This window comes from Mytilus edulis, chromosome 7 (assembly GCF_963676685.1).
Source record: "Mytilus edulis chromosome 7, xbMytEdul2.2, whole genome shotgun sequence".
NCBI classification, from domain to species: domain Eukaryota; kingdom Metazoa; phylum Mollusca; class Bivalvia; order Mytilida; family Mytilidae; genus Mytilus; species Mytilus edulis.
This window is the reverse complement of record NC_092350.1, coordinates 75648686-75676115: the sequence shown is the minus strand read 5'-3', so window position 1 is coordinate 75676115 and position 27430 is coordinate 75648686. Positions and strand designations below refer to the sequence as shown.

Below are 27430 nucleotides of genomic sequence, written 5' to 3'. Positions count from 1 at the left end.
TGATTGTTGTTCCAAATGGTCAATTTTTTTAAGATTTTTTTTTTTTGTATGTACATTGATTGAATGAAACTAACAAGATCATGAAGATTTTTCATTTTTTTATGAACACATAATGAAAACAAATCAAAGTGTATACATACATTAGAATATTTAATATCCTAATGTGTAACAAAACTACATCATGCTCTCAGTAACCATGGTAACTAAAGTATGTGTTACATATGTAGAAGATCAAAATGCTAGAAAAGATGTCTAATGCATCTCACAAGTTCATTTTGTGACATCCACATCACGTGAATAAAAAGAAACAAACAAGTTTTGGATTTTTTGTCAATGTTAAGTAACATCTGCATCTGACAAATGTCTGCGAGAGAACCCGGTTTGAAATATGTAAGCATGTTATTTCTTTCAATATCAAAATGCATGAACAGAGATAGTTCATTCTCATTCACGGACAATAACTAGAACAAGGATGAAATTTATTTGTTTGCTGTTTTTTTGTCTTTTGATAAATCAGTCGACTCAGCAAGCTTATAAACAGTAGGCTCTTGTCTTTGTGAGGACAAATATTTCACAGCTTTTTCATTCCTTTTCTTGAATTCATTAGATACATGCAATTCAAAAGTCTGAAAATGTTTTAACACATGTTTGACCTGAACAGGGTCCAACTTATATTCTTTGGCAACTTGTTCGGACGTGTATTCTTCAGGGTATTTTTGATGATTCAATATAAATTCTAATGTTTTTCGAAGAGTCACTTTCCCTTCTGGTATTGAAGCAGGTTCATCGAATCCGAATTCAGGGTCTTCTGTTTCCTTTCTACTTTCAGGCATTTTTTTGGCCACAATATCTTGATTTTTCCCAGTTGAATCTATTTGTAATGTTTTTAAGCGTTCGTCTAACACATTGTCCTTGACTTTTTGAGCTTCATATAACTCTGGGTGTTCTTTCGAGAATTTGTCCAGTATATCTGCGGTGGAGTCATGTCGTGGTGCTGCTGGTAATTTGTCTTTTTGAATAAACCTGTGTGATCGATTTTCAATGTTGTAATTTTTAAAACTTCTCGATACAGTAGGTAGAAGTTCACTTATCCTGTTTCCCATCTCAATGCTAGGGAAAAGAAATAATTTATATTTCTATTTGTACACTCCAATATTTTCAAGTTGACTTACACAACGTATCGTGCTAGTTAATGACATTTAACCAATTTGAAACACCCATTTTCATTGGTTATCATTGATCGTAATCAACAGACACTCGTCTTCGTCCTCTCATAACATAAAGCCCCATAAACGGTACCAGATACGCATTCCAACAATCAATGTCTCTTCAGTGATGCCCGTACTCATGGAGTTTTGGTAATGTGATTACTTTGTCGTTTTTATAGTGATTATTTGATAACCAGACCAAATATTAATTTCAAGACAACTTGAGTGATAATCTAGGAACATATTTGTATAACTTTCTGGATTACGGGCTTGTTTAAAAAAAATGATCTAGTAAGGGATTTTATTGGAAACCAATTTGTGATTGTGTGATTGCTTTTACACCCCTCAATATTTGAAAATCCGATTACCATAAAAAAAAAAGCAACATTGTATTGTAACAAATTATATTTAAATTATACCAACTTGAAGTTGTACGTTGTGTTTGGCATGGCGTGCTTTTATAATTCATTCTGATATATTTGAATTGTTTTTTCGATGTTTAAATACATGGATATTTGTATAGGGGCGAATAGTTTTATCTTTTTTTCAGACTGCTATCCAAAGTTAGGATACTTCAGTGGTTGTCGATCAATGGTTGCTGCATGTCCGCGTTTTTACTGATTTGTATCATGAGTGTTTTGAGTAAATCAAGCCTTTGGGTTTCTTCTTTATGATGTTACACATTTTGTCCTGTCGCACGACGTTTTATAGCAGTTATATTTCTAATAAAAAAAACAGTATTTTTGTGTACACATGGTACATCAGTATCTAATAATTGGTCTGTGGTTATATTGTTATCATTGGCCGCTGAATGATTACACATTTAGAACTTATTTTGGAACTTTGCTAATATAATAATTTTGGATGTTGTTTGGGTTTGTTTATGGTGTTGGAGTCATGATAATGATTTCTAGTCCATTTTTTTTCAAGATTTCAATTAGTATATAACTATTTACTATTTATCATTTTTAGCTTAACTAAACCATACAGACATGTGAGCTATTCTTATCAGTTGGCAAATGTCGTCTGTTTGACTATGTTGACTTTTACAAAAAAAAACTCTCCTGAGATAATTGAAACAAGATTCGGTAATTATTCTCCTTGTAATGTGTCCGATAACACTGCTAACCAAACCAACATGATCACCAGACTAAAAATAGAACATAGATGAGGTCAAACATATGTACTGTATAATGATAACTTTTGTAATCGCGTGGCTAATATTTTCAAGGGGCATAACTCTTTTGAAAGTCGATATTGCTGATATTGACTTGAAGTACAAGTTTTATAAAACTGAATCTGGAAAGAATTGTACCTACGAGAGCGCTAACAAGACCGGTACGACGGACCAACGGACGGCACGACCAACGGACGGACGCCCAGTATTGAAAAGTCTCAAAGCATTTCAAATTTTCGACTAGGGCATAAAAGGGGGTCGATGCAGTCGAGCACCAAACTTTGGCGATAAAATCCTACTTAATATACTCTTATTCTGTCTTCAACTGTAACCTAGTTTTAGAAAAAAAGTAGATTGTAAACGCTGATATTTGGCGTGTAACGATCTCAACAACTTACATCCTTCCCCTTAAAACACAAAACTGTACGTGACCTTATCTTGATTTTAGACTAAATTTTCAATGCATATCTTATGCATACTATTATCAAGTGAAATATCAATTTGTATAGTAATTGTCAATATGTTGTTCATACTGTACGCACGAACTCCATTTTGGATGAATATTGTGGTAGGGTGATGAACATTTTTATCTTAATGGTTTTATTTCATAAAAAGATACGGTCCTGTACAACAGTGTTAATGCAAGAATTGGCGGTGGCTGACGGACTCACTGCGTTTTGTACCTATGGATTTGAACCTTTTTTTAATTTGCATTATGAAGTGATAGGAAATGATACTTATACATCATGATGTTTTTAAAAAAGGAAGTTTATGACTAAGAAATATATCGTGACTTTTGTTTGTCATTCAAGCTTTTCAATACTGATTCAGTATTTATGTTTACATATATGATAAGTTTCAATTTGTGTTATATTTGATAATTATTTTGGTTTCCTGTGTCTCGAGATTTCATGATAGAATTCTTAGTTTTTGACTCAAAATATTAATTTCTGGTCAGGAAGTATGTTTGTTTCCGTATACAATCTTTTTGTTATGTTTAAAACAATGGAGTTATAATATTTGACATATATATTTGACGGTTTCATATGTTTTTATGATGAAATCTTAGTTTTTGACTCAAAACACTATTATATCATTTTAATCATGAAATTGTCAGTTTTCTTATTAAAAAACATGTTTGTGATGTTTCAAATATAAAAATGGTGTTTAATTAAAACATAAATATTTTTAAATTTCCCAGTTTTCATAAATTTGTTTATTTAAAAATAAATCCGATGATTTTAACCCATACTATTCAATTTCCACCAATGCTGTTCGGTGTGAGCCAAGTCTCCGTTTTAAAGGCCGTACTTTAATCTATAATTGTTGACTTTTTACACATTGTGACTTGGATGGAGAGTTGTCTCATTGGCACTCATACCACATCTTCTTATTTCTATTGACAGTCTGAGAAAATAAGTATAACATGATGTTTTATAACTTTCTGGACGCACACAAAAACCCACTCAATTAGATAATGTTGCAATATTATTGATGTTTTCTGCATTGATTGACTCCCATGCATTAATGAAATGAACGTATTTCCAAGGACAAATAGGGAAGTTAAATATTTAAAGAGGGTGGTAAAGGATTATTTTCGTGCAACGTGTTTTGCCATTTTTATTTCACGTGCAGCCGTGAAAAGGTTCGTTATTCACCGTGTTTCGTGAAATCGGTAAAAAGATCAACGTGCAGGACATTTTTAATTGTTCGTTAATCGTGAAATAACAATTTTACTTCGCGTTCTTTGGTGCAGATACCTTCTACCCCTCTTTACGCCCCTCTTTAAACAAAAACGATTACTCATTATTAGATTTTGCTATTAAAAAAAATCTATTATACGATAATTTAGATTGTGTTATCTTGATTGTTGTACTTATGCACATATATGTGAGCTTTTCTTGATTTATTCGAATAAAATGGTTATGTCCGAATATGGTCCGTTCTAAAACTTGCGTGAAAACTTAAATTAAGATACATGTGTTGATTTTTTCTGCATATTTACTTTTTAGTTGATAGTTTTTCATTGAACTTTTCTGATGTATTTTCATTCATATATATAATTTTTTAACAAATTTCTCAAGACACTTTTATACTATATAAAATTGAGAATGGAAATGGGGAATGTGTCAAAGAGACAACAACTCGACCATAGAGCAGACAACAGCAGAAGGTCACCAACAGGTCTTTAATGCAACGAAAAATTCCCACACCCGGAGACGTCCTTCAGCTGACCCCTAAACAAATATATACTAGTTCAGTGATAATGAACGCCATACTAAACTCCAAATTGTACACAAGAAACTAAAAGTTAAAATAATACAAGACTAACAAAGGCCAGAGGCTCCTGACTTGGGACAGGCGCAAAATGCGGCAGGGTTAAACATATTTGTGATATGATATCTCAACCCTCCCCCTATACCTCTAGTCAATGATACATATATATTTATACTATTTTGTTTTATTTATTGGAATATGATAGCCTTATATTATAACTCCTTATCATTATCCCAACTCTCAATGAAGCGTCTTTGTCAAAGAATCTGCCTATAGGAAATATATCAAAATAAGGATAAAGGATAGAATTTTTACCTCCCAATTGAAAAGTGAGGACACGTTAGAAAGGGACAAACATTTTGTGTCGGAATCAATGAATTACCTCATGTGTATGGTCTGTAGCGGGCGAAAAAAAATATGACTGATTCACACAGCAGGGGCGGATCCAGCCATTTTAAAAAGGGGGGTCCTAACCCAGGACAAAGGGGGGATTCCAACTACATGTCCCCATTCAAATGCATTGATCGTCCAAAAAAAGGGGGTCCAACCCACGGACCTCCCTGGATCCGCCACTGCACAGATATGCCCTTCTGCAATTGAGGATAGAAACCAGATATCGTGTTAATAATCCACATTTTTTTTAAACACGTTGCATGCGGTTTTGATCGTTTTATTTTTGCCCTAAGTAAAGAAACAGGACAACGATCCTTTAAATTATCAAGTCTTAATTTAAATTTTTAAGTGAAACGTAGTAATAGGGATTCTAAGATATTTTGATTAAGAAGAAGGCACTTGAATCATACCTTTTTTTAATGGGGTTGGGGCTAGGATGAAAATTTTTGTCTTGCACTTTTTTTGTGTTTTTAGTTTTAATCTCTGTCCTGCCTTTTTATATTTTACTCTATTTGGTCCTTTTTTATCTATTAGTTTATCCCGACTTTTTTTTATTTGAATTGTCATCCTGCCTTTTTTTGGCAAAGTATCTCATCCTGCATTTTTTTTAACTCAAAACTTCTGTTCTGTTTCTTTTCAAATTTCATCTTAGCCCCCACCCCCTTAAAAATCAAATGGTAGCTTCCGTAGATGGTATTCACATATTCACATATTGTAATCAATCCTTAATACGGTTCCTCTGGTGATCAGTTGAAGTATGTTTCAATAAAAGGGAAGATTTGAGATCCCAGGGAATCAGTTTTACCACATGTTTAAGTATCTAAACCAAATGAGGAACCTTTCAAACGCTGTCTTTTCAAGACGTTTGTCACGTCATTTTTTTTTTCGTCTGGAGAATTCTGCGTAAAAGAGAGATTTTTAAAAGGCTGTGTGGAATAACCATGCAAACAGGCTTAGGAAGATTGAGTGCTACCAAATTGGACTTATCACCGGATTTGTACTAACGTCAGCAATATGACGGGTGCCACATGAAGAGCAGGATCTGCCAGGCCCGTAGTTAGGAACTTCTCAGGGGGAGGGGGTACTTAGACTCACGAACTCAACTTTAACAGCCACAATTCAAACAGAACGTTGACTTTAACAGTGCTTAATTGTTTTCAAGGGGGGGGGGGGTGTCGTAAACCCTCTGGCTACGGGTATGCCTGCCTTCCCTTCTGAAGCACATAATATCACCCCATGTTTTTGGTGGGGTTCTTGATGCTCAGTCTTTGGTTTTCAATGTTATGTTTTGTCTTTTGCTTTTTAGCCATGACCACAGTGTGGGAACGGAACTGTACGGTTTTCTACTAATTTGGTCATTCGGGAGACTGTCAAGCGGTACTCCGACATTTGCAAAATAACAAGTTGCTTGATGGAAACTTTGATGAACTCTTATGTTGCTATATAACGTTTCTGCTTCAAGTTTTGATAGCTTAAACATTCTTTATGTAAATATAAATAAACCAATAAAATGATAAGAAAGATATATGCATTCAAACGTTTTCCTTAGAATGGTGGAGCTCCGTGTAAAATGATCAAAATTGTCACACAACAGCTATCAAAAATGTCAAATAAACATCGAAAAATCAATGTTTGCTACCTGAATTTTCACGTGTACCTTTACTAATATATAGTCTTACCTATCTGAGAGTTTCAAAGCCATTGTCCCAGTAGAAATCTAAATATATTCATTTTCTCCATGTCGGATATTTTTATTGACTGTACAATCGCTTGCAAGTTTACTGTAATATCACTCGGAGCCTTCCTGTACAATCGCTTGGAGCTTTTCTTTTCATCGTTTGGCCAACTTGACTACTCCGAAAGGAGGGTAACCTACTTTACCTTGTTATGACTTCACGGTCCAGCTAGCAAGCAAGCTAGTCAAAGGTATTACTTTTTCCTACACACTCATTGCATTTTGCTGTAATAGTTTCTACTGGCATATGACTAATTATAACTCTTAAGTAGATAATGCTTACTACTATATCTTCTGCCACATTCATGATTAGTTTATGTTTTCCATGATACTTTTGTCATATAAATATTTGTTTAAACTACTGCAATCCAATATGTCTGGCATGATTTATCTCTCCTTTTTCTGTTACGATTTAACAGTTACTTATTTGGTATTGTTATCATATTTTTAAAACCTAAATTGCACACTTAAAAGTGTTAATGATGTTTGAAGCTTTTATTTGAATGGACGCAGCCTGCATTAGCGGATCCGGTATGCGGGGAGAGGGAGTTTTGGTGGTTGAAACCCCATTTATTCCGATTATTTTTTTTATTTTGTGGACGTTTCAGTGTGTTCCGTGGTTTGGATTCCCCTTTTGCAGAAAGGCGGGATCCGCACCTGGTCTGATATTGTCAATAATAGTATGATGATCCGATCATTCATCTGATTTTTTATAGTTTGGTCTTGTGCTGTGCTAGTTTTGGGGAGAAATGAGTGCACACAGACATTTTTAACCCTGCCAAATTCTGTATGTACCTGCTTCAAGTCAGGAGCTCGTAGTTCAGTGGTTGTCGTTGGTTCATGTCTGTCATATATATTTTTCGTAAATTGTTTTATTATGAATTAGGCCGTCAGTTAAATTCGAAAGGTATTGATTCTTATTTTTCATGTCGGGACCTTTTATAGCCGACTATAATAATTGCTTAAATCCATTTATTTTTTGAACTTTGACAATCATATCACATCTCCTTATTTTTATATTGAAGATATAAATGTGGTTTGATGAAAATGTTGTTCTTACTAAAAAAAAAAAAAAAAACCAACTGTTTCGTTCGTTTGTCGGATGCTATAGTGGGGAATATTGAAAAGTTGCTGAATCGTGACACTGATATAAAAAAAAAAATCATGTTGAAGGATTTTGTGTTTTCTCTTTCTTTCAGATAACAAGTCCTCTCCCATCCTTGATAAAATTTAATTTTACTGGAGCTTTTTCTACCAGTAGCTATAGCTTGTAATAAACAGACATCTCATTTGAAATTATACCACATCTTCTTATTTTAATATCATGTTTATTGCCATATACGTGTCTTTTCTTGGATCAGTGGATAGCTACCACCATTCCACATTCGAATTCCTTGTTATAGTTACCAAATTAAAAAGTGTTGGGTATGTGTAGATACACCATAGGAGGAGCTAAATTTCACGAGAAAGCTTTGCTTTCGAGTGAAATTTAGTTCATCCTATGGTGTATCTACACATAGCCAATCACTTTTTTATTTGGTAAATTACATGTGTCAAAGTTAACAACTGATATCACAGGAAAGAAAATGTTTTACATTGTAGTTTCTGGCTAAAAGTGTGAGGTATCTAACATACACCACATGACCATTTTTAATCTTCTGGTAAACCAATCAGAGGGTCGATATGGAACTGTGGTGTATGTGTCGATACCCTCACGCTTTTTCAATGGAAAATCAGACAAACTAGGTACATATCAAGTTACAATATCCCGATCCTGTGAAGAAAAAATTTTGTTGTATTGTTCAAATATGTATTTATTATTATTTTTTAACTTGCTGGTAAATAATATATTAAGTAAAATTCAAAATATGCTAATTACCCTTCCAGAGAAATTAGTCACCTTTTCGGTATATATAAATATTTATTTTGTAACAGGATTATTTTCAGTTTTATCTTAGATTAGATTCTTAACATATTTTGTACTGTCCTTTTCTTTTTGTCTTGTATATTTATCCAGTGGCTTTGTGTTTATGTGTTACATATTTGTTTTTCGTTCATTTTTTGTACATAAATAAGCCGTTAGTTTTCTCGTTTTACATTGTTATTTCGGGGCATTTTATAGCTGACTATGCGGTATGGGCTTTATTCATTGTTGACGACCGTACGGTGACCTATAGCTGGAAATTTCTTTGTCATTTTGGTCTCTTGTGGAGATTTGTCTCTTTGGCAATCATACCACACCTTCTTTTTTATATCTATTGTACACATTTTGTATTTGTCTCTGATATAGTCACATTATAAGGGTTCCTTGATAGAATCTTAATTGTCAAAATGACTGGTTTTGTGCTTATTTTCACTTCAAATACCATAGATGAATATAATAGGACAGAAAGAAACAACCAATGCAATGCATATGCAATGTATTTACTAAATTTGGCCAAGCAATTTTACAGGAAAGCTCCAAGTGATTGTACAGGAAGGCTCCGAGTGATATTACAGTAAACTTGCAAGCGATTGTACAGTCAATAAAAATATCCGACATGGAGAAAATGAATATATTTGGATTTCTACTGGGACAATGGCTTTGAAACTTTCAGACAGGTAAGACTATATATCATAAAAGGTACACGTGAAAATTCAGGTAGCAAACATTGATTTTTCGGTGTTTATATTGACATTTTTGATCGCTATTGTGTGACAATTTTGATCGTTATACACGGAGCTCCACCATTCTAATGAAAACGTTTGGATGCATATATCTTTCTTATTATTTTATTGGTTCCTATTTACATAAAGAATGTTTAAGCTATCAAAACTTGAAACAGAAACGTTATATAGGAACATAAGAGTTCGTCAAAGTTTCCCTCAAGCAACTTGTTATTTTGCAAATGTCGGAGCACCGCTTGACAGTCTCCCGAATGACCAAATTAGTAGAAAACCGTACAGTTCCGTTCCCACACTGAGTTGCAAGTATGGAAATTGTTCGTGTAAAGTGTGTTCGACTCTTATTCTAAATGACTAGAAATGCCAGTTATCCTGTCGAACCTCAATTGTTCTCCAAAGGCACTCAGTCTTCCTCCGTCAAAACTGACCACCACGATACAACCAAGAGTGGTGAAAGGGTGACGAACACTAAAAATCAATCAATCAATCAATCAATCAATCAATCAATCAATCAATCAATCAATCAATCAATCAATCAATCAATCTATCAATCAACCTTAGATCGGTAATTTGTGACTTTTTTATGTAAGTAGTTTTTATACTTTGTGACTATTCTAACGAGGTTTACTATGCTCATACTCCACTGTCGCAGGTTAGGAGGAGGGTATAGCTACAAATATATTTACCTCACAACATTCTATATTTCCTTTCGGTTTGCTATTTACAGGAATTAATGCATATATGTCAATTACATGTAATTCCCGGAAAACATACTCCTGGATATCTTTTATAATTATTTGGACTGAAAGTTTTATCATATAAATCCGAATCGTGATTTTACACCAAATTACACATGAAATACAATTTTTACATACAATCTACATCCCCCAGAAGAACGTTTCTCGAGGTTGGATCGCTAATAGCCATTCACCAGGGAATACGAGGTTTACAGAATGGAACTATGGGGAAAATAAATTTATAGCAATAATGGGGTGCTAAAAAACATAGAAATAGAGTATATAAATATAAAAAAGGAAAAAAGGAAAAAGTAACATAGAAAAAAAATAATTAAAGAAATAATACAACAAAAAACGAAGAATCCCACATAGAGCCTCCTTCAAAATTCAATGGTATTTCCCTAGGTACTTTCCCGTATTTTACTTTTCGACAAGACTTAAATGTGCAACCTGTTATTTTTCACCAGCGTCGGACTCGTTCCTCTTCTCCAAAATGTGGTGAGTAAATAGAAAATAAAACCATGAAACGCTATGAGTAAACTCATATATTGAACTATCAACCAGTACCTGATAAGTGTTACAGAATCACGAAATGCAAAATATATCAAACGTGTATTGCTAAGAGAAGGATCGTACAAAATGTCCAAATGCATTTATGAAAATTAACGAAAAAGAACGCGCATAACTCAGGAGTACAACAATATTTCAGGTGCATAATATGATTAAATTGAAATAAATTATGTTTTAGTTGGGTGTACTCGAATAGGGTGATTGTGTGAGTCTGCTCGATTACTAGACCGAATTCTTCTATCCCTATAATGCATATATATTTCATAATTTACAATTGCTTTTTATTGAATTTGCTATTTGCTTTTTATTTGTGCATATTTTTTGGGGGGAAAATCAATAAAGAGCATATATAAATTAGGAAATATATGCACAAAAGAATTCGGTCTACTCGATTACTTGTGGGAGTGAAAATACTGATTACCCATTTTTAGGAATATTGATATATTATTTTTATGAGCCTCCATTTAGGAGAAATATATAGAGAAACACGAACAGACGAACAACACAAGACATTTGGTAACTAACAGATCACGCATCAAGGACAGATCCAGGCATTTAAAAAGGGGGGGGGGGGTCCAACAATAGAATAGAATACAATACAATACAATACAATTAATAAAATAATTTTTATTTCCCAAATTACAGGGCCCCAAAAAGGCATAAAATCAGATACAATTGATTTACATAATTGATAACAACAACAATAATAGCGGCATATACATATATATTTGGAATATATGTGTCCATTCAAATGCATTGATCGTTAAAAAAAATTCAGTTTTGAATAAGAGGTGATGTGAGTCGATAGTTCTGGTCCGATTTGATGCGATCTGTTCGCGATTTACCTATTTCGGGTGTCAGCTTCTGTAACGTTCTGCTCTTCTATTCAGATACAGTCAGTTACGTTCCGATTGTTCTATCTGACAGGATAATCACTATTGGGTCCCCCGGATTAGGACTCTGGTACTTTCATTAATTAATGATTGATTGATTGTTGGTTGCTTAACGTCCAGTGGCAAATATTTCATGCATATTCAGGACGAGAACAAGTTCACAATAAATACAAAAGGTCATTAGTTAATGGTTCTGATCTATATTGGATTTACAAAATATGGAATAATTGGCAAAAAAATCAGAATGAAGAAAAAAACGAAGAAAAATTGGCTTTAATCTTACAAGTAGAGTACAATATACGGTTCTTGTATGTTAGGAAAAGATAATAATAGGCCGGAAGGGGGAGAACAGAGAAAAAAAATACACCCAAAAAATAAAATGATAAATAATGACTACATTCAGGCCCTCTTATATCATTCTATTCAGCGGTAGTCATCGTTAATAACCAATACAATCATGATACTAGCTTCTGTGACTTGTAGGTAACACCATCATAGAGGTATAATGGAGGATATGCTGGTTTTTGTGATGCTGTGCCTTACCATAGCATGTGAATGCTGCATAGAGGACAGGATAACAGCTTTAGAATCGAGAATGTTTTCAATAGAGCAATTGAAAATAAGAATATCGTCACTTGAAAGAAAGCGTGAGTTATCTGTACTTGTTATATTTATATTTGTATGGTACTTCGTTTATTGTTTTGTTACACAAATATTGACTTCGTTGACTTGACACCGAACACTTTGTTTTCTGTAGTGATTTTAAGATTTAAACACAATGTTAACGGCTTTACCGAAAAATTTAAAAATGTTTACCTATTATATCTGTTTGTTTTGTTCTCACATCGTGGTCAATATAATACATCATACAAGTGAGAGGTTTAACTAGCTGTACAATCAGGTTTATCCTCCATTTTCTACAAAAAAATTCATAGAAATTTATGTTTTTATGCCCCATAATGGCATTTATGGGCGTCATGTTATCTGGTCTGCGCGTCAGTTCGTCCGTCCGTTGGTCCGTCCGTACGTCCCGCTTCAGGTTTAAGTTTATTTTATGTAGTTGAAGTCCAATCAACTTGAAACTTAGTCATATGTTCTTAAGCTTATGATATGATCTTTCTAATCGATCAATTTTAGTTTCTAGTTTAGAAACATATTGAATTATGTAGACTAGACGGTATCTTCGATAAATTAACCAAAGTCTCAATCTTGTTTATCTTTAAAACAAAACAAAGATAAGAATATTTCATCACCATCAACTAACAAAAACCATCAATCGTTTTATGGTTAATTATAAGTACAGTGTGTTCCCAATCTAATTAATGTTGATCTCTGATTATGTTATACTACATATGAGCTCATACGTAGTATAACGTAATCAGAGATCAATATTAAAATATTAACCAAGTTACCCACATCTGAAAATAAAGTTACGGACAGTCTACTTAGTTCCGATCAAAAAGTTACGGATGTCTTATGCTTTTTTAAAAGTTGGCCTTGCGCTTTAGTGAACTCTAAATTAACAAACTGATGGTAATTACTAGTTATATTTTTATTCAGTAATCCTATAAATATTTACATTATGCATGAAACACGTCGCAAAGATACATTTTGTATGTATTAAATATCAAGAGTTTAGAGTCCGCCATCTTGGGCCGTTTAAGCACAGTGATAACGTAATCAGAGATCTGACAATATTTTAATTAAATTGGTGTATTATTTGAAGACCAATCGGGTAAGACTTAGTCGACTAGGTTCAATCCACGATTCTTAACATAAGAAAATGCCTGTACCAAGTCAGGAATATGACAGTTTATATCTATTTGTTTGATGAGTTTGTGCTTTTGATTTTGTTATTTGATTAGGAGCTTTCCCTTTGGAATTTTCCTGTGAGTTTGGTATAATGTTATTTTACTTTTATCGTATGATAAAATGACAAATCATTTCATTTCCATTTTTTTTCCAGTCCACTCAGCGCAACAAATGGGTTGTAAGTATTGATCTATACTTTTAGTTAACGGATCTTCTTACTTTGATAAAACTGTGTACCGTTTAGCCGGTTCAACAAGAGGAATTGGCAAATACAGACGAATTTATAATTATAACGCAAGATCCCAGTACAAACAAACCATGTAAGGTCTAAATCGCGCACCTTTAGATCAAGCATTCATCAAATAAAGAGCAATCCGCTGATGATGGCGCAACAAAGAGAGTAAAGGAGTAGGTACAGTAAGATCCTTTTTTGGCCCCAAAATATAGCAGTTTTACAAATTTTTTTGCTATTTTTTGGAAAGACGAATGCTTTTTCTACATAAGTATGGGCTGTTTTTGACAATACAATGCACATATGTCATAAATCGTGTATAAGCATCATTAAGTCATGCTAAATTACTGTAATCTTCACAATTTTAACATTTCAGTTAAATTTTAGACGGTTTCTGTCTTAAATGAAAGTAGTCGCATCTGTGTTAAATCTAAATATTGAAATGAGGGCCCTCATGGGGTTTTTGATTATGTGATTACTTGGCCGTTTTTTTTAATGATTATTTGATTATTAAGCCAAATATTTCATGATTATTTGATTACCTAGGACTGTTTTTTTAGTTTATGATTATTTGATTACTAAAGATAAGCAAATATTTAATGATTATGTGATTATATTGGCAAAAAAATGGTGATCATGTGATTACTAGGACCCCCCCCCCCCCCATGAGGGGCCTCTGAAATGTAAGTTGTATTTGATGATAATACATAACATAATATATAAAGGTTGAGGGTGAACATGGATGCGGCCACTTTCATTTTTGACAAAGAAACATCTAAAAATTGACGTTTTTTGGCATATTTGATAGATTTTTAACCGGATTTTTGTGACAAAAATGTCGGTTATTAATTTGGGGATGTACGGCGGGCGGTCGGTCGGGCGGGCGGGCGACAGACAAATGTTGTCCGTGCATTTACTCATGAACCGTTCATCCAAAGCTTTTAAAATTTTAATATGTTGTTACTGACAACAAAATGAAGGTCAAGTTCAAGAATGACGGCGATTTTGACTTTTACCGTTCAGGAGTTATGGTTCTTGATTGAAAAATGGCGTTTCCAGTCGTGTCCGTGCATTTACGCATGACCTGTTCAACCAAAGCTTCCCAAATTTTAATATGTTGTTACTGATGAATAAATGGAGGTCAAGTTCAAGAATGAGGATTTTGACTTTTACCGTTCAGGAGTTATGGTTCTTGAAAGATTGAAAAATGGCGTTTCCAGTCGTGTCCGTGCATTTACGCATGAACTGTTCAATCAAAGCTTCCCAAATTTTAATATGTTGTTACTGATGACAAAATAGAGGTCAAGTTTAATAATGTCGATTTTGACTTTTACCGTTCAGGAGTTATGGTTCTTGAAAGATTGAAAAATAGCGTTTCCAGTCATGTCCGTGCATTTACGCATGAACTGTTCAATCAAAGCTTCCCAAATTTTAACATGTTGTTACTGATGACAAAATGGAGGTCAAGTTTAATAATGTCGATTTTGACTTTTACCGTTCAGGAGTTATGGTTCTTGAAAGATAAAAAAATGGCGTTTCCATTCATGTTGTTGCATTTACTCATGAACCATTCAACCTAAGCTCTTTTAAATTTTAATATGTTGATACTGATGACAAAATGCAGGTCAAATTTGATATTGACGATTTTCACTTTCACCGTTCATCAGTTCTTGTGATATTGCCAGGACACAAATAAATGTTAATAAATCCGGTTTGCTGTCGTTGTGACAGCCTCTTGTTCATATTTAAGCTTGAATCGTTGCGTTCTTAATGACTAAATCAGTTAAAGTCTTTCACATATTAAACTAATTAAATCAATTGAAATAGACACTTTGTTAAAGTGTTTCAAAAGTGTCCAAACTTTTGTCAGATGGACCTGAAATTTGAGGCCATAATCGGCCCTTACCGGACCTACTCATTTGATTTGCCGCCCTTTAAATAAAAGCAAAGTTTTCAGAGATAATTTGGAATGCGAGATTGATAGAAAAAAAAACAATCCCTTGTTTTTTCCGCAACCATTGTTAGAATACATAAACATTCACAAATGTATTTATCACAAAAAGATTTAATATAACAAAACATTTCTTGCCATTTTAACCTTAAATTGTTTGGTCAAAGCCATGATTGGATCCCGATAAAAAAGAAATTAAATGAATTACAGCAACAAATATGTTCCTTTTTTCACCCTTCTAACAGAAGATGTTAAAAAGGCCGAACCGTGCGGTGAGTCATAGTTGTTAATTTTAATTGTGTCTTTTGGTACATGTATCTTGTGGAGAATTGTCTCAATGGCAATCATATCACATCTTCTTATTTTTATAAGTTGAGAAGAATGTTTGGGAAATTTCTTTCTTGTAATATTTTTAGTGAACCATATTGATTGACATGGACATTATATTAACAATACATTTCTGTACATCAATAGATGAATTATTCTAGGTTTATGAAGGACCGTATTAATTAAAATGCATTTTTTTTTGGTTAGTTAAGGAATGACTACATGTAATTTTTTTTTCTGTCAATGAAGAAATAACATAAAAAATGAGATGCAAAATAAATAACCCGCGTGTTACTTCGAATAGACAGAAAGCAATTACATTCATTCCTTATAATTTATATCTATATTACATTTTAAGTCGGGTTGAATATGGTTTCTCGTTAACAATCTGCTGTATCACCCTTTAAGACCTGTATTATTAATATAAGTTTTACGTTTTTGGTTCAGCGCCCCGCCATAGGTGAACCCGTTCCTGCAATATTACCGAAAAGGTTATGTTCTTTGAAATGCATTCATATATATGTTCTTATTTTTGCAGGCCAGTCTGGTGTGGTAGAACTTGGCGAATCGCCATTGCCGAACAAACAAGTCTGTCACATAGTAAGATTTCATAGACCATTTCTGAATATTCCTGCAATTGTGTGTGGACTGCGGGAATTAGAAGCTGATAAGCATCATGACGTTCGCATCAATGCAATGCCTTTCAATGTGTCGACAACAGGATTTGCTATGAAAATATTTTCCTGGGGAGAATCATGTACACACAACGCTATTTTCTCGTGGATGGCATGTCCGATGATAACTTAACAATGAACAACTTAGTCACCGAACATTTTCTATCTTATTAATGGGATTTTCAAAATGTTTAAATAAAAAAAGTGTTTAAAAGTGAAAGAAAGGTGCGTTTTTTTCAGGATTTTTAAATATACAAATGGAATTAACAATTGAAAACAAAAAGGTGATCCCAAGAATATTCATGAATACTTAAAATTTTGTTTGATTTGCTGAGGTCTGTATCAAATGATGAGTACAAGGTCCATTTAAATTGTGAAATTTACATGCTATTAATACATAAATAATAAATAAAAAAATCATAATATGATTGATAAAAATAACGCAATTGATTGATTTGATTCGACATTATACAGTGACATATTACTTTGTCCTTTGAATGAACAACTGACAAGTCAATCCAGTGGCGTACTACTGCGGCTTCTTGCTTTTACCTGGTTTTAAATACCAGTATCATGTATTAATCGCAAAAGAGAGTAAATATCAGGACTAAAATTGATTACCATACTGTACCATATGCGTTAAAAGCATTTAATTAAGAATTGAATGCTTCTTTTTGTAACTTGATTGGGGTGTAAAAGCGTTGACCGAAGAACATTTTGTATGAAGCGCGGAAATGTTGTATCACCTTTTGTATTCTAATAATTGGAACACAAAACACGCACATGAACACTCGAAACAAAACAAAAACATTTTTAGAAATGCTTCGTAGAAAAATATCAAGTACAAGTAGTTTGATATTTTGGAACACCATCTCACTATATCGAGGCTTTTATTTGTCTAATGACATACACACGATAGTTGAAATCTTCTGTTGTGGAACTTGGAAATTCGCGCCTACCGAACAAATGTCGGACCATAGACCACAACTAATTTACACATTTTAATTGTTTGTCTCGCCTAGACGGAGTTAAAATCAAGACATACATATGATGTTTCTTGTGTCTGCAGCGTCGTCAACATCATTGTCATGGAGATTGATTGGCCCCGCTGCAGCAGTCATGGTATTAGCTATGAAACTTTTGCATATAGTTTGCATGTTTAAGTTTGTGATTAGGTCAGTTTATGATAATCACTTTTGTCTAGTGATAGGCCAATGATATTTGGTATGCAGTTGCACATTAATTTAGTGTTGACACATATCTCATTTACGTGGAGAATATTTTGTCCAGCCCACATGGTCTATTGACTTTGAACTTTTGCATAGTTAACATACCGGTATCTATAATACTAAAAGAACGAGGTCCAATTTGTCAGCCGTCATCACGTAAAAACGATGAATCAAAGAATTCAATTTTATATATAACTAATATAGTACAATGCTGTTGATTAAAAATTACACCACTCCAGACCCTTTTGTTTTCCACATAATTAATATTGCCAATAATTAAGAAGTTCCGGGTCGAATCCGATACCGATACCAATAGTATATTCACTTGTTACTTATTACCTTATCTGTACGTTCCGCATCTGACAGGCGCACCACCAAACGCTGTATTTAGGATTTTGCTATATACACGGGTCATAATCACAGGGTTGACATTACTAAATTCTATCATTGTCACATTGTTTCCTATTGTAGTATTTTAATCAGTATGACTTTAAAAGATGACAATACGAATACTAAAAATCTGGACTTAAATTAAGGCGTGTAGGTACATGCAGTTTTCAATTTGTTAGCGGACATAACGTAAAACATCGAATCAAATAATTCAACTTTATTTATAACTCATGAAGAACAATGCTGTTGATTAAAAAATACTCCTTTCCAGGCCCTTTTGTTTTCCAAATAAATAATAATACCAATAATTGATAATCAAATTCCAGGTCGACGGGTTCAAACAGAAAGATGCTGAAAGCAGAGAAAACTGTGCATCTTATAATCGGCATGACTTTATCAGATGACAATACCAAAACTAAAATAAGGCTTACGCATAGTTATATTCTTTAATTCAGTCACAGACCCGCGATATCACGGGTGTGTTCTAGTATAGATATAAGAAGATGTGGTGTGAGTGCCAATGAGAGACCTCTCCATTCCTGTCACAATATGTAATAGAAAAAAACATTAAAGATTAAAGTACGGTTTCCAACACGGAGCCTTGGCTCACACCGAACAGCAAGCTATAAAGGGGTCAAAAAGGACTAGTGGAAAACAATTTAAACAGGAAAATTAACGGTCTTATCTATAAAAAAAAAAAAACAAAAAAAAAAAAAAACAAAAACGAGAAACACTTGTGAACCTAATAAAAAAACGACAACTACTAAAAACTACATGCAAACAAATTCAGCGGATTCAGTATTATATTAGTTTTGGGATTAGGTCAGTTTACTGGGAACCACTTCTGTAAAACCAAGGTCAATAATATTTCGTATGGATTTGTTTTAGCATAGGCACGTCTTATTTCCCTGGAGATTGGTTAACCATGTACCTTCCGTCATGGATCATTGACATGTAAAAGCTTTTATATTTCAATGTAAACATTTGCATTTTGCTGTTAAAGGAACTAAAAGGCAAGACACATGTTCATATATCAATGTGTAATTACATAAATTTATTCAACATTTAGAAAACAAAATGAATATGATATTGTACAGTTTAAGTGTGTCGCACAGATATAAGAAGATGTGGTATGAGTGTCAATGAAACAATTCTCCATCCAAGTCACAATATGTAAAAGAAAAACCATATAAGGTCTTATTCTGACTGCTAGCCGACTATTCTTTGTTTTTTCTCCTTTTTGCAGTGTGTTGGAAAAAGGCATAGCACCTAGTACGTTGAACTTTAACAAAGTATTCCAACAACTCTTTGAGAAGTCTTTAGATGACTTATTCCAACACGCCAATTCCTTACCAACACCATTTATCCACCAAGTTTCACATTTTCTTGCTTTTCATCCCAGTTAATTTACTTTGAATTAGTTCACCGATTGTATTTACATTAATTTATTGTTTATTTGTTATCGTCCATCCTATGCAAGATTGATTTGTCACATGGTGTTAAGCGAACATCAATCAGTCGATTAATTACACAGCATATATTTGGCACAACGTTTTGGAATTTTGGTCCACAATTCTCTTCAACTTTTTTGGCTTTGTTTGGCTTTATATTGATTTGAGCGTCACTGATGAGTCTTATGAAGACGAAAAACGCGTCTGACGTATAATATTAGTTACATAGTGTGCTAGTGACCTAATACGGTATATATGGGGTCAGTAAATTCCATATGGGGTGAGAGCGAACGTATATATATGGGGTCAGTAAATTCCATATGGGGTGAGAGCGAAGCTCGAATCCCCATATGGAATTTACTGACCCCATATATACCGTATTACGTCACTAGCACACTATGTAACGAATTTATCTTACCGACTATCTTAACGTGTGAAATTAAGACTAGTGATTCTCAAAATGAGCAAGTCTTCAATACTGTTAGCGCTAAGAAAATACTTCCATTGATCCTACAAAAACAGATGCCAACAATAACGACTTGTAAGGTTTAAATGTGTTTTATGAATTTGTTTTAATCTTAATCATCAATTTCTTCGTCTGTTGGAACTTTTAAGAATTTTTCTCAGTACCGTTTTGTTTTTACAAAGGGACATAACACCATTACTAACCGTGTATGAAATAAGCCCCGCCCCCTTCTTACCTAATAAGGAATATAAAGGGACGTAACTCCACTACTAACCGTGTATGAGATAAGCCCCGCCTCCCTACTAACCTAATATCAAATATACACGGTTTGCACGCGGACGCTTTTAACCAATCATATTCCTGGAAATGTATAGGAGGTAAGATAAAATCATAAGCCTGGTACCTTTGATAACTATATTCATAATGTCTTCGTTCGTGTAAAGTGTTTTTGTACAAGACTAGCTGCATTTCAGTAAAAGTATAGATGTTTGTCGTATAACAAGAACAATTTAATTATATTAAAACATAATTCGGTTAACGCACGACTTAATGAATTTCAAACGTTTTCTCTAGATAATAACACTATGCATGTGTAAAATGTTATATAATTCTGAGGCCATTGTCCTATTTAAATGCAGATAATACATATATATTTATAAATTGTATAAACTACACATCAATTTTCAAAGCTGTAGGTATTTGTTTAAAAAAACCCAACATTTTATGATCTCATTGAAAGACAAACCCATATGCAAAGCATTATTAACTTCGGATAACACGTGGTGTCCTTCAAAAATGACAAATATAAGCGCCATGATGGAAACAATGTGGTATAAAACAAACAAACAATAAATCACAAAGCCGCCTTTAACAAAGTGACGAGAATGCTAACAACAAGTTCAGGGTGACCTTGCTAATGGTTTGAATGGTTTCTGTATATGTGGACTAAAGAAAGCATCTACGGAGAAACTAGCGAATTGTCAATTGTGTCTGAAAATGAAATGTACCAAGTATTGAACTAATAATACTCACTGTTCTTTGATTTCCTCCACAAATAAAACCTGAATGCAAGGATATATAACCAGGTTATCTGAAAATAGCGCTTAAAAAGCAACAATCAATTAAAACTTAATGGTATATCGGGGCCTTTTATAGCTGACTATGCGGTATGGACTTTGTTCATTGTTGAAGGCCGTACGGTGACCTATAGTTGTTAATGTCTGTGTCATTTTGGTCTCTTGTGGACAGTTGTCTCATTGGCAATCATAGTACCACATCTTCTTTTTTATATTAAAAACAAAAATTAGCCTTTATTGCATTATCTGCGTCGATTGCGCTTAGTTTGATTTATCTATATCAGGAATATTTAAAGCCTTCTATAGTTGTAAAGCTACGGAAGTTTAAAGGCTCGAGAACGTAAGGAGCTATGTGTATAGAAAGCACATTAAGAGAAAAGTCAAATATATCTATATTAAATTTTCCTGAGAAAGTTGGAATAAAAGTTTAATCATCATCTGTAATTTCCGAAATTATCAAAGGAAATCTAAAAATAAGAATGTTTTCAATTATTTCAATCACAAAGCACACTAACAACATAGCTGACGACTAAACTGTTCATATACAAAAGGAAGAGAAAAAAAGCGTATTTGTAAATGCTGCGTGCTACATGTAAGTATAGGGACAAATCAACTGCCAAGTTATCAAAGTAATGTGAAACGAGTGACTTTTGAAAAATAATGCTAATCCAATTCTTAAACCGATGCATGCATACATCATAAACAGTATTCTGTGAACAATTTTATAATTGTTTACGCACGCATATAGTAATATCGTCAGATAAATATTTCACTCGGTCGGTGTTGATGTGCAAATATGGCAGCTAATTAATGGTCATGTTTTGAAACCGAAGTTACCATAATGTCACTTTTGTAAACAATCAACAAAGAAGCATTGACATTCAGATAAGCTCGTATATAACGTTTACAATAAAACACTGTTTATATCGATGACGAAGTGATATCTACGATTTTTGACTCTCTCTGTGCCAATTTGGTTTATCAATTTAAATTTTCGTATTGCGCATTGCGATCACCTTTTTTCTTTCTTTCGAGAATGGTCACGTTGAGGTAACTGCTTACGGGGCTCCTAAATTTATTAGATTAGTGGAACAACTCTTATGTCAATTGGCAAGTACTGAATATTTTGTCAGAAATAGACTTTTAATGTTTAAATCAGTGTTAATAATGAACAGATTGAAAAGTAAAATTTCAGATGTTAGTGGTATAACGATAGAGCAGAATATTAAAACATAAGTCGTTTTTTACGTACGACTAAAATGATTTTCAAACGTGTACAATATTATGTAATTTTGAGGCCATTGTCCTATTAAAAAACAGACAATGCATCTCTTTTTATGACTTATGATTAAACTACACATCAAGTTTCAAAGCGCAAGCTATTTGCTAAATATCATATATACATTTTGTACTTTTGAATGCAAGACAAAGAAAGATACAAATAAACTCATCATAGATACCAGATTTAATTTTGTATTTACGCCAGACGCGCATTTCGTCTACAAGACTCATCAAAAGACTCACGAAAATGCCATGATGTAGACAATGTCACTAACATAGTGTAAAAATCAAACAAAAAAACACACAAAAAATCACAAAGACACTTTCAACAAAGATCAGATAATACTTACTGCAAATTCAAAATGGCCTTAACTAGGCAGTGGCGGATCCAGAGGATGGCCTAGAGGGCGTTTGTTCCCCCTTTGATTGTTTTTTTTTTAAATGATTAATCGGACCAGATTTCGTGAACACTGCTATTTCCCGTGTACTCTAATATTATGTTTTTTGCGACAATTCTTTACTTATTAAGATATTTTTGCTGGAATTTACTGATTGTCAAAGTCATGTAATTCGCTATGATTGAGTTGACCAGTGCGTCCAACAAACGTCACTCAGTCATTTTGAAATTCAAATTAAAGTAATACATTGCTTAGGCTGGGGGTGACAATAATAACACCTTCAAAGTGACAAAGGATTGAACAAGAATGTATTGACTTCTATTTCACTATTCACCAAACAGAAAGTAATACTCTATAGACTATTACACTCGCATGAAATACATGTCCACAGAAATATTATTTACCTACGAAAACAAGTTTAACCCCAAACGCCCAGCCTATTTTAAAATAACATAGCTGCATTATGATTCCAAGTCTGTATAAGCTATAGATAGATTTAAAGTCTAAGATACGAACCATTTGATTTGAGGAGGCAGTCTTAGGTATTTGCGAGAAAAAAAAATGACTCTGAGTTTTGCCTTAAACAAGTTCTGACCGGGACTGGATTGAAAACAATAATCTTGTCCACTTGTTTGCTATTAGAAACAAAAATTTCCAACAGATTATTTAGCATTTTATGAACATGATGAATACAAACGGGCGTATTTTTTTTTGTTGTGGCCGGGGTTTGCATGTCTGACCGGAATGTCTGTTTCGCCGAACTGATATTTGTTTACTTTTTTCAAGGCCTGACTGAAACCTGCCTGCTGGGTGTGGCCTTTATGGCTCCATTTGTCGAACGCCATTCATAAATTCGTTGCCATTTCAGACTCATTTGTAGCCTTTGGTTGGTTTGGAACCAGTCACTGCTCTTGTTGGGTGAAACATTTTAACCAAACATTTGGATAAAACTTGTTGTTTGTCTTTCTTAACTCGTATCGGTCGTATTGTAAATTTCATATAATAGCCCGGTGTATATCTTGTTTACAACAAGAAATCTGCGAGGTTAAGCTAACTAAACATAAAACAAACGAGAATTTCCATGTCCATTTTTTATTGACAAGACAATTCTACATCAAATATACTAGTATATAGTTTTGGATCCATCCAATCATTTTTTAATCGACAATTAATGGGAAGAACACGGTATCAAAATATCCAACCCATACACCTAAACTATTTAGAATATACATGCCCCATAAATAAATTAAATAAAAAGTGCATCATTTACACTTATTCTAAGTTTTGAACCAAAAAAAGGTACAAATTATTTTTCGCCTCGCTCCGTTCGGCAAAATTTATATACTTTGCCCCGTCCCTGCAAGGTTAGAGAGTAATTTTTCCTAAATCTCAATCACAATAGATATGTGCATTAAAGAACACATCTACAGTTATCCTAGTAAAGGATCAACTATATCCGACAAAACAAACCCCTTGTAATTTCCTCCATTAGCTTAAACAGGATGCAAGGATACGCTAACTTTATACAGGAACTTCTAAGGAAGAACGATACGAAGTTAGCAATATCTTTTAACTTTACTATCTGCTATATAGATGATGTTCTCTCATTAAATAATTCAAAATTTAGTGACTATGTTAAACGCATCTATCCCATCGAACTAGAGATACAGGATACAAAAGAGGGACGAAAGATACCAGAGGGATAGTCAAACTCATAAATCGAAAATAAACTGACAACGCCTGGCTAAAAATGAAAGAAGACAAACAGACAAAAAATAGAACACATGACACATTATAGAAAACTAAAGAATAAGCAACAGATACAGTTAGGTCGGCCTCATATCTTGACTTACATCTAGAAATTGACAATGAGGGTCGGTTGAAAACAAAACTTTACGACAAAAGAGATGATTTCAGCTTTCCAATTGTGAACTTTCCATTTCTAAGTAGCAACATTCCAGCAGCACCTGCACACGGGGTATATATCTCCCAATTGATATGATATTCCCGTGCAAATGGTGAAGTTGAAATCATCCCTTCGTAAATTTTACGGACGCCATTACGAGTTGGTTGACCGTTATGGTATACCCGTTTCATAGATGATATCGGATATGTTCCTTACGTCGTAACTACAATCCCCTTCCCCCCCATGAATGTGACCTACCGAATTAGACTATTTACCGGATTTGTTATAACATGAGCAACACGACGGGCGCCACATGTGCAGCAGGATCTGCTTACCATTCCGGAGCACCTGAGATCACCCCTAGTTTTTGGTGGGGTTCGTGTTGTTTATTCTTTAATTTTCTATGTTGTGTCATGTGTACTGTTGTTTGTTTGTTTGTCTTTTTCATTTTTAGCCGTGGCGTTGTCAGTGTATTTTCTATTTATAAGTTGACTGTCCCTCTGGTATCTTTCGTCCCTCTTTTAATTAACAAGGAAACTGAAAATGTCGTTTATACCATCTACAGTCAAAATGAAATACCTAAAATGTTTAAATTAAATTTTTAAAATGCTTTTTCCGGGTTGAATGTAATTTTTACATTACACAGGCCTAGGATCATTTGTATCCTACTATAAAAGACCTAGTTTTCGTTTGTATGATACAAATGCAGATTATTTGACAAGGGATTTTGTTTTTTATACAATGTATACCTTCCAGTGTACAGGTTGACGGTCGTGCCAATGATTTCCTGAGTATAGAAATATTGTTACCTGCATTGTACATACCATGCTTTTCAACCAAATGTATAGAAGAAGTGTTCGTTTGCTCTTGTGGGATGTATAAAAACTTATCATTAGGTCATTTTTGGGACGTTGAATGCCAAGCCAGATGTACGGAAAATGTTAACCTCTCTGCTACCTTGGAATCCTGACACACTTGAGACTGGACTATAAGTTGATATCGGGCCAGATCGTCAGGCTAGCTCTATACGAGTTCAAAAATAAATGCAAAAGCTCGTTGAAGGGTCTGTATGTGACCTATCGAAAGAAAACATTTGTTAAATATCACTTCTTTATCCAGTTCGTGACAGTCAATCTATTTTGCTGTAATCCTGGTAAATCCACGTGAAATACATTTTGATTGTGAAAATTTGTAAATGGGTAATCAATCTGAATAGTTGCCACTATATGTAAAGCTAATAAAAAATGAGAATACAAGTTTATAAATTTAATTCTTTAAGGTAGGCAGCAATAGGTGCATTGTATGCAAATCATCTGCTCACAGCGTAATCTTCGATACTCATGATTGCTAGATTTGAAGCTGAAACATTATCACATATGGTTATATTTTGAGGATACGAAGTGTAATTAAATTCTGTCATCTTGGAAACTCAGAGACATACATGTATGTATGAGGAGGTTTTAACGAGGAAATAAATCTAGTGTTTCAAATAAACGCAATAGAAGTATACCGCTGTTCGAAATTCCTAATTCGATTGAGAAAAAAACAAATCCAGTTACAAAATAAAACTGAGGGAAACTCATCAAATATAAGAGGAAAGAACAACACAACTGAAACATATTGTTCGTGTTTAGATATGCAGTTCTATACAGCAGAAAATTGGAAGATAGCAAACGGATATTTGTCCTCGTAAGTCAAAAATAAACTGACAACCTTGGCATAAAACGAAAAACGACCAAAAGGAAAACAACAACCTACAAACACAGAATAGAGAATTAAAGACTGAGAAACACGAACCCAAACAAAAACCGGGGTTAATTTCATATGCCTCGAAAGACGAATAGATCCTCCTCTACATTTGACATTCGTTGTAAAGTTCATGTGAGTGCAAACTGGTGATATTAAGTCTTATTTGGTATGTTACTGTTTTTTGCTAATTACTAAACATTGAAGATATTCGTCGTCATCTGTGAAGCAGATATTCTATAACGGTCAACCATATATATATATATCGTAGTTTAGTCTGTAAGAATTTTGAAGGAATGACTTACACTTCAACAATTGAAACTCTTTGTTTCATAGCTTCGTTGTTGGCAGCAATCCCCTTCCAAGGCAATTATGATTGCAAATGCAAGCTCTAGAATATCGTCTCGATCAGGAGATATAACCTCAATAATCAGCTGGCAAGAATGAATATTGCTACATGAAAATGGAAAGTTATAGAATTTACATATTTATTCTATGTATGGTATTCTGCATACTATTAAACTGTTAAGCTCAGTCAAATGTTTGAAACAACACAATGTCCTAGTGAACATATATTTTGGTGAACATATTATAGTTATCTTGAAAATTTGGAGGTGTATTTGAATATTTACCAATATATGATAATCATAACACGATCCGACATAATTCATTTCAAACTTATCCTATTATAAATAACGCTACGTAATATTCGGCAATTCTAAGGCCATTGTCCTATTTCATAAAACGGATTGAAAACAATATAATTAATAACTAGCATAATTCATATCTTAATTGTTTCTACGTAACAAATAATTAACATAAAAAGAGTCTGTTTTT

The 27430-nt window shown here is 33.7% G+C and overlaps 2 protein-coding genes across 2 annotated transcripts; one reads left to right on the top strand and one right to left on the bottom strand.

Moving 5' to 3' along the window:
* Positions 1-83: 83 nt before the first annotated feature.
* On the bottom strand, positions 84-1208 carry LOC139482210 (NADH dehydrogenase [ubiquinone] 1 alpha subcomplex assembly factor 4-like). Its single transcript, XM_071265925.1, has one exon. The coding sequence runs from the start codon at positions 1101-1103 to the stop codon at positions 480-482; it is 624 nt and encodes a 207-aa protein (XP_071122026.1). The 5' UTR covers positions 1104-1208; the 3' UTR covers positions 84-479.
* A 9336-nt stretch (positions 1209-10544) lies between these two features.
* On the top strand, positions 10545-17091 carry LOC139482209 (uncharacterized). The gene is made up of 4 exons (XM_071265924.1): positions 10545-10689; positions 12138-12301; positions 13621-13644; positions 16515-17091. Exons 2-4 carry the CDS (start codon positions 12160-12162, stop codon positions 16781-16783), a joined length of 435 nt encoding a protein of 144 aa, XP_071122025.1. The 5' UTR covers positions 10545-10689; positions 12138-12159; the 3' UTR covers positions 16784-17091.
* Positions 17092-27430: the final 10339 nt, after the last annotated feature.